This window comes from Drosophila willistoni, unplaced genomic scaffold (assembly GCF_018902025.1).
Source record: "Drosophila willistoni isolate 14030-0811.24 unplaced genomic scaffold, UCI_dwil_1.1 Seg833, whole genome shotgun sequence".
Classification (NCBI taxonomy): Eukaryota; Metazoa; Arthropoda; class Insecta; order Diptera; family Drosophilidae; genus Drosophila; species Drosophila willistoni.
The window spans coordinates 19,131-28,054 of record NW_025814730.1 but is presented as its reverse complement, the minus strand read 5'-3'; the positions used below and the strand labels follow the sequence as shown (position 1 = coordinate 28,054).

Genomic DNA, 8,924 nt, shown 5'->3' with positions numbered 1-8,924 from the left:
GTGAAACAATGACATGGATACTTTTGGCATAATAAACTTTGATGACAAAATTCACCAATCAACGTTTCGTTAGTAAAGCAACAATATTTTTCTATTACGACAAACTATCGTTGCCAGTCAGAATAATCGGCAGACAAATCAGACTGCCGCAATTGTAACCTTTTTTTAACATTTCAAAATATATATTGCATAAAATAAAAATATAAAAGCGTGTTCTAATCGCAAAACTCAAATTTGATAATCCAAAAACAAAATTTGAGGCTGTTGCATCTTTCCTTGATGATGTCCACACTCTCTGCATCCATCCAGAACTCAAGCTGTTCATTTGGACAAATATCTGTTACTATGGGGGCTGCATCTTTGCGGCTCACCACGGCCCACTTCTCCGTCGTAATATCAGCATTCTGCTGTTCCAGAAGCTCGAAAATTGCTTGGAAACACTTCTCGACCTTTGGCCATGTAACTCTGGCCGGTGTCAGGTGTAGGAAGTCTATGAGACTGGTGGCCTGATATGTCTCCATGGACCATACGTTGCCCGCCACCCAGTCCATCGTATCCTCATTGGCCGCTGCAATGTACAGCCGCCCATTGTACTCAGTGTCTGGAGTCACCTCATTGAAATCCAAACAGCGAACATTTCTGAAATCCTTAAAAATTCCAAAGAACTCTTCCAACAGGTCGCAAAAGTTTTTCTCACATTCTGAGGAAGATATAACCACGACAAACGGCCTGTTCTCTGGGAGAATGTTAACGTACGGGGGCCGCTGACCATTTATAACATCAGGTTCCATTTCGATTTCATGTTTAACCGGGCGTGGTCGGGACTTTATTCCGCAGCCTCCCATATCGCATGCCTCCTGCATATCTCCATACGAGTGGTTTTCTAGACTCTCCTCACTGGATTCGAGAACATATTTGATCCTATTTTCAAAAGACGGAATATTCAGTCACTGAATTTTGATTTTCTATTCCTAATACTTACCGTTTAGTCTCTATGGTTATTTCATGTCCTTGGGCTTTTCGTTTAATACCTCGCTTGCAATCAATAGTGGATGGCTGGACGGATCCGCCACTAGATCCCGAGGATAGCTCAATGACGGAAGATTCACTATCTTCGATACTTGAGTCTGACACTGAATTATCGACTAATGGATCGGCGAAATCCTCGCCCCCAAGGGAAAATAGTATCAAGCCCACAAAATTGTTGCCTTCATAGCAAGACACAACCGGCTTAATTTGTTTGTTTTTGCCTAGACCAGCAACTTCTATTAAAAGATCTGAATTGGCACACGTTACATCAGATGCAGAAATCTCCAATGTTTCCGGCTCAATATTGAGAAGGCTCTGAAGCTCAGCCTTTAGCTCGTATACGGTAGCTGAGATTGGGAGGTTCATAACCAATGGCTGGAAAAGAACACTTGGTCACGATTATGAAAAGTTATATCCTTACGTTTACTAACCTTTCCGGATTGCATGATCAATTGAACAGTCAACATGTTTTCACTTTTGTTTTTCTCTTTTTTGATTTTCAGAAGTAAACTTTTTGTTTTATTTTTGATGTTGACTGTATGAGTTCACGAATTAGAATGATTCAAGTACTGTACCCCCTTGACCAGGTCGAATTTTACAAACATCCAGGCCTTCTTGGATCTCAAAAATGTGTGAATTGCTTCCGTCCAGCTGAGAGTACTAGATATTTTCGAAAATAAACTTAGCAGTATGAAATTGCCAAATCTTTCTGTCTCTTTTTAATCAGTGAATTATTAGCAATTTTCGTTAAAATAGTTGAAAAACTAAGAGATTATTGAATAGAACCCAAGTAAATTCGTTACTTTCTACGCAAATGTCATAAAAATTTGTTATTTCTCAGTTTAATATAACCATTAATGACTGTGCCGAATCAAACTAAGATCGGGCGACTATATCATATAGCTCCCATAGGAACAATCGGTGGTAAACAGTGACTTTGATCAATATCTTCGTTATTTCCTATGCTAAGATTTTAGGCCGTTCTTTCGCAAACTTTAGCCTTTTTAGATAAAACGTTTTTCCATTTTGATGGCTATAGGTAAGGAAAGAGTTACCAAAAAAGTTGCAAGGGTATACAAACTTTGACGCGGTCGAAGTTTGCCCCATCCCTCTGGTTTATAGATGAATTTAATTCGAAACGTAATATTTTAGATCGTGCAATATTGATTATTGGGAAGTTTTGTTTATCCCTGTTTACGTATTCCTGTTCCAGCCTTAACCAAGTCAAAAGAGTGCCGATACAAAGTAGATGTGAAACAAGGACATGGATACTTTTGGCATAATAAACTTTGATGACAAAATTCACCAATCAACGTTTCGTTAGTAAAGCAACAATATTTTTCTATTACGACAAACTATCGTTGCCAGTCAGAATAATCGGCAGACAAATGAGACTGCCGCAATTGTATCCTTTTTTTTAACATTTGAGATCGCGACCTTTTTCCCCCTCCCCGTAAAATTCGGGACTTGTCCGTCTCTCTGCCCACAAGTTGCGAGCTCGAGATCGCGTTCCTTTTTCCCCCTCCCCGTAAAATTCGGGACTTGTCCGTCTCTCTGCCCACAAGTTGCGAGCTCGAGATCGCGACCTTTTTCCCCCTCCCCGTAAAATTCGGGACTTGTCCGTCCCTCTGCCCACAAGTTCGACGACGATCGCTCGCTCGACCCAAAAAAGGTCGTTTTATGACCCGTCATAAAACTCGAGGCACACAAATTTTTGTGTGCGTCGACTCGCAAAAGTGACCTTTTTCTCTGCCCAGCGTCTGCCGGTAAAGAGCCGGCTCCCAAGTTAAATTTCCGTGGCCACCCTTGACATAAATTATTGTGTCGTGAATTTACTGGGGCACAAATTAAAATTTGTTGTACCGAACCTCGCCTAAAGATTAAATTATCCTGAAGGACGAAAAACGATCGTTACAGTACAGATGAACATAGGAATAATCTTCAAAGTGCAAGAAGAATGGTTCAAGAATTGATTTGAATCAAGCAGCATTTCTATATGATTGCACCATCGACTACAGCTTGCATCGATTAGTTTGTGGCATTGTGGCTCATTGAAGTTTGCTGGTAAAACGACTGGTTTGTGCTGCCTTTTAGGTAAAGTAAAATTGTTATTGTTGGTCCCTCCAACAGAGCCATTGTGTTTCCTGGTTTATGGCGAAACTCTAGAAACATGACATTTTCTAGCGAACACTTAAAAATACAATGTCTGCTTCCAAGTGACTTCATTTGGTGCTATGGACAAGGAATGTCCGCATTGTCATGCTCTGAAATTCAAAAATGTGCCAGCTGGGATGTGTTGAGCGCCTGGAAAAGTGCAACTACCTTAAATTGAAACACCACCTGAACCATTCAACGGCTTACTTATCGGCATGGATCCAGATTCTAACGTGTTCCTGAAGTCAATTCGAAGATTTAATTCATGCTTTCAAATGACATCGTTAGGAGCAACAGAAATAGTTCGAAATACTAATAGAAATGGTCAACAATTCAATTCTACATTTAAAATCAGAGACCAATTTTATCACTGCTGCAAATGCCAAATGAACCACATAAATTCTTACAAATCTACTTTATGGGCGGCGAGGGTTCCGGAAACGCACTTGCGAATCGCGTGAACGTTGTGATTATAATAACCTTGATTTACTTAATGCCAGGCGCATCGTCCGCGAGCTAGATGCTCTTTAGAACGAGCACAACGAGTTGTTGAAAATATTCAAATCACATATGCAACAATTTCAAAATGATAATTACACTATCGTCATTAATCCTGATAAAACACCAGCTGGAGAGCATTCGTAGATTTAATGCACCCGTTGTTGATTTGATAACACCATGTTTTTTATACGGACAATTATACGTGGCATGCTCTCGAGTGGGTAAACCATACAGTGTTAGCTAAAGATGGACTAACAAAAAATATTGTTCTTGCTATAGCATTAAGATATTGATATTGTATTAAGGGATAAATTATAAAAATTTCAAAATAATGTTTTGCCTAGCTATGTTTTATCTACACTAGAAATAGAAAGAAGTAGAAAGTTATTTATATGGCAAAACAATGTTTGTCCTCAATGGACTCCTAAACCACTTAACCGATTATAATAAAATTCGCACACCATGTGCAGTTCGATCTAACTTTGGAGACAGGATAGTTTAAATCTCAAATTATAGTCGCAATTTTAATTTTTCAAAAGCTACACATCAAAGCATGACAGCGTTTCTAGTTTAACATATAGACAGGATCGGACTATCCGTAATGGTTTTGATCGCTGTTGACTCGGCGGTCTCGTCTGAAATTGTCCAGTCTTCCAATCAAGAGATTGAATTTGTTTGTGTTAAAATTTCGTTTAATTCTTATAAATTTGTCAATGTTAAACGTAAGGCATCAGTGCACCCGTCTTACTTGTCTTTCGAAAACAATAAAGCTGACAATGATCAGGCAATGATTGCATTTTAGTGTTTGATGAAAGTCCGGTTCTTAGCGTGCTCAGTTCCTTCAAACCAATTTATGATCCAGGCCCTGATGGAATACCCGGCTGCGTATTAAGGTTATGCGCAGACGCTCTATGTAAGCCAATACTTAAGTTGTTAACACTGCCCGTCACATCTTCCGTCATCCCGCCTATATGGAAGGAATCATATATTAATTAATATAATAATATAATATTTCGAAATTGTCTGCCATACCCAAAGCATTTCAGTAAATAATAACATCTTAATTTTAGTAGCTCAATCATTTCGTCATCCCAACATGGGTTTCAAAAACGTAGATCGACAACTACTAACCTATTAGAATTTACATCTCACTCAATCAAAGGGTTGCAAACTGCGGTGCAATCTGACGTCATTTATACTGACATCAGCAAGGCCTTTGACTCTGTTAATCATACTCTGCTTTTATATAATTTAAACGCACTTGGCATCCCCAGCCTTTTGCTAGATTGGATTTTTCAATATCTTTCTAAGCGTACACAAAAAGGACTCTTTAAGTCTTCATTTTCTAAGACCATCCAAGTGACCTCTGGAGGGTACTCCTTGAGGTATCAGGGTAGTCATTTGGGTCCATTGCTATTCACTCTTTTTATAAATGATCTTCCACTGGTTGTGTCACATTCTCGGGTGCGTATGTATGCGTTTTTCAGTTTTAAAGACATATCGTCTTCTTGCCTTCTTCAATCTATTAAATCTATTAAACCTATTAAACCTTAACGGCTCTAAATGTAAAGTTATGTCTTTTTATAGATGCACTCCATACTTAGCAACTTATTATCTTAACGACACTGCCTTAGAGCGGTTATATTTTATCAATGACTTAGGTGTTCTTATGTACCACAAATTAACTTTTAATCCTCATATTTCTGCTAGAGTTAGTAAAGCTATGAATGTTCTTGGATTTGTGAAACGATAGTCGAAAGAGTTTGACGATCCGTACACAACCAAAATTCTGTATACTTCTTTAATCCGTCCTATCTTAGAGTACGGATCTTGCATATGGTCACCTCAATATGAGACTCACCAAAGTAAAATTGCGTCTGTTCAAAAGCACTTTCTGTTTTTCGCTCTTCGCGGCTTCATTTAATCAATCTTCCTTTTTTAATTAATCGTAGAGTAATGCTTGATGCTATCTTTATTCCTAAACTTTTAATAGGTGAAGTAGACTCTCCTGAGCTATTGCACCAGTTAAAAGTAACAAAGTTATTGACAGAAGTCACTGTTTTCGAAAGATCGTTCCTATGGGAGCTATGTGATATAGTGACTTGATCTTGATCAAATTTGGCAAAGTTGTTTACAGGTATAATAAACTCACCAATATATGATATCACGACAATAGCTCAAAAAATAACGAAGTTATTGAGAAAAGTCACTTTTCGTGACCTTGCCGTTTGAATGGGAGCTATGTGATATAGTGGTCCGATCTGGCTGAATCCGAGATATACAACCCCTGCAGTATATACAAGCCTACGTGCAAAATTTCAGCTATTTAGCTCTTACGGTCTAGGAGGAGTTTGCGTTGATGCAGACCGACGGACGGACATGGCTGTTTAAACTCGTCTCGTCGTGATGATCAAGAATATGTATACTTTATATGGCCGGAAATGCTTCCTTCTATGCGTTGGACACTTCTGACCAAAATTAATATACCCTTTTTGCAAGGGTATAAAAAACGAAGAAACAAAAACAATTATGGCTCTCCTCGTCTGTTGTCAGCCAAACGTTTTAATTTGGCTGACAAGCAAAAAAGAAATACGCAAAGAAAAAGCTCAAATAACAAGAAAAATCTCTAATATGAAAATAGTCTCGAAATGGGTAACCGATGTCGTCGTAGCATTAAAAAGAATTATAGAACAAATCATTATCATTTATTTAAACAACAACAACAACAACAAAAGAGCAAACCTGCCAATCAATATACCCAGAGGAAGAAAAGTTAGTTAGTCTCTAGAAGGAGTCTATATTAGTGACGGTTTGTCACCTGATTTAGCTAATAATTATAGCACAACACTGGATGTCAAAGCTATGGCTTGGAACTGCTCCATTGATAAGGTAAAACTTAACATGCAGGCAGGCACATTCAACATTATGAATGACGCCATTTCCAAATATGTAAACAGCTGTATCGAAGCAATAGGACAAACAAATACTATACTGTACTTTGAACAGCGTCAAGATGGATATAAACGAGGCAACCGAGTTATTTACCGTGGAAGAGAAAAAAAAACCAGAGGGCCGGGGCTAACTTCGACCGCGTCAAAGTTTGTATACCCTTGCAACATTTTTGGTAACTCTTTCCTTACCTATAGCTATCAAAGTGAAAAAACGTTTAAGCTAAAAAGGCTAATGTTTCCGAAAGAACGGCCTACAATCTTAGCATAGGAAAAAACTAAGATATTGATCAAAGTCACTGTGTTCCACCGATCGTTCCTATGGGAGCTATATGATATAGTTCCCCGATCTTTATCAAATTCGGCACAGTCATTAACAGATATATTAAACTAACAAATGTTTAATTTAAAGCAATCGCGTCAAAAGTAACGAAGTTATTGACAAAAGTCACTGTTTTCGAAAGATCCAAAGTTATTGACCGATCGGTCCTATGGGATCCATATGATATAGTCACCCGATCTTGATCAAATTTCTCGAACTAACGAAGTTATTGAGAAAAGTCACTGTTCGTGACTTTGACGTTTGTATTGGAGCTATGTGATATAGCGATATAATCCGGCTGAATCCGAGATATACAACGCCTGCAGTATATACAAGCTTACATGCAAAATTTCAGCTCTGTAGCTCTTACGGTCTAGGAGGAGTTTGCGTTGATCCAGACGGACGGACGGACGGACATGGCTATTTGAACTCGTCTCGTCGTGCTGATCAAGAATATATATATTTTATATGGTCGGAGATGCTTCCTTCTATGCGTTGCACACTTCTGAACAAAATTAATATACCCTTTTTGCAAGGGTATAAAAACAGAGGGCCGGACTTAATTTTGACCTCGTCAAAGTTTGTATACCCTTGCACTTTTTTTGTGGAAAAGGTGTAATGTTTGCGAAAAAACCGCATAGGAAATAACGAAGTTAATGATCAAAGTCACTGTTCACTATGGATTGTTCCTAAGGGAACCATGTGATATAGTCGTCCGACATAATCAAATTTGGTTATTGACCGATCGGTCCTATGGGATCCATACGATATAGTCACCCGATCTTGATCAAATTTGGCGAAATAACGAAGTTATTGAGAAAAGTCACTGTTCGTGACTTTGACGTTTGTATTGGAGCTTTATGATATAGTGGTCCGATCCGGCTGAATCCAAGATATACAACCCCATAAGTATATACAAGCCTACGTGCAAAATTAAACTCTGTAGCTCTTACGGTCTAGGAGGAGTTTGCGTTGATCCAGACGGACGGACGGAAGTCCGGACGGACGGACGAAACAGGATATATAACTATACAACACTAACGCGCAGTTCCTGAAAGCCACTACCAGGCAGAAAAGTAGACAATATAATCTCTGGCCACAGAATAAAAATCTTCTTAGCCCAAAACACATGAAGTACTCTGCAATGACGAAGTACGAAAAGTACTCAATTTCCATATAACACATAATTTATGTTTCCTTAAACATAGAACCAAATTTATAGCAAGAATCGATATTGGAGATATATACACCAATTGGAACCTTTTCAATAGAATCTTGTAAAGAATTAAGCAATAAAATATTGAAATCATTAAGAGTAGCGCTACTCCAACCGGTGACCATAATAGAAAAAGATAAAGATAAAGAAGCAATATTGTCTACATATCACGAAGATCCTATACAGGGTGGACATACAGGCATTACAAAAACTTTGGCCAAAGTAAGAGGGCACTATTATATGAAAAGCATGACACGTCACTAAAACCCTAATAAATGTGAAAAATGAATAGAGTCAAGAACGACGAAGTACATCAAAACACCCTTAATCATTACCGAAACCCCCATGCATGCGTTTTACACGGTAATAGTGGACACCATTATTCCACTACCTGAAGATCTGAAGATCTTGACTTGACGAAATACTTCGTACAATACCAGTTCCAACTAAAAGCGCAACAACAATTGCAAAAGTTATATTCGTTTATTCTGAAGTACGGTCCAGTGAAGACGTTCATTACAGATATGTGAACAGAATAAAAAATTTTAATAATAAAGGACATTCAATGAATACATTCGTTCATATATACCAGTAGATAAAACTGATTAGTACGTATGGTTACAATATTTTGTGCACTGTTTGAACACAACTCCATCAGTAACGCATAATTACTGCCCCTATGAACTCGTATTTGGTAAACGAAATAATTTACTGATCCACTTTAATAGCCTAAATAGAATAGAACCTTTACATA

General features: G+C 38.2%; 1 protein-coding gene across 1 annotated transcript; it reads right to left on the bottom strand.

The window, feature by feature from the left end:
* Nucleotides 1–214: 214 nt before the first annotated feature.
* LOC124462022 lies at nucleotides 215–1,605 on the bottom strand. Its single transcript, XM_047013421.1, has 3 exons — nucleotides 1,461–1,605; nucleotides 983–1,404; nucleotides 215–921 (listed from the first exon to the last, which is right to left on the bottom strand). The coding sequence occupies exons 1-3, from the start codon at nucleotides 1,494–1,496 to the stop codon at nucleotides 216–218; spliced, it is 1,164 nt and encodes a 387-aa protein (XP_046869377.1). The 5' UTR covers nucleotides 1,497–1,605; the 3' UTR covers nucleotide 215.
* Nucleotides 1,606–8,924: the final 7,319 nt, after the last annotated feature.

What these genes read in the sequence shown, in the direction of transcription:
- LOC124462022 (XM_047013421.1), bottom strand. Translation starts at nt 1,496, where the DNA reads ATGTTGACTGTTCAATTGATCATGCAATCCGGAAAG. An exon ending in TGATCATGCAATCCGGAAAG is followed by an intron (nt 1,405 to 1,460) that starts GTTAGTAAACGT and finishes GTTCTTTTCCAG; the next exon opens with CCATTGGTTATGAACCTCCC. An exon ending in ATAACCATAGAGACTAAACG is followed by an intron (nt 922 to 982) that starts GTAAGTATTAGG and finishes TTTTGAAAATAG; the next exon opens with GATCAAATATGTTCTCGAAT.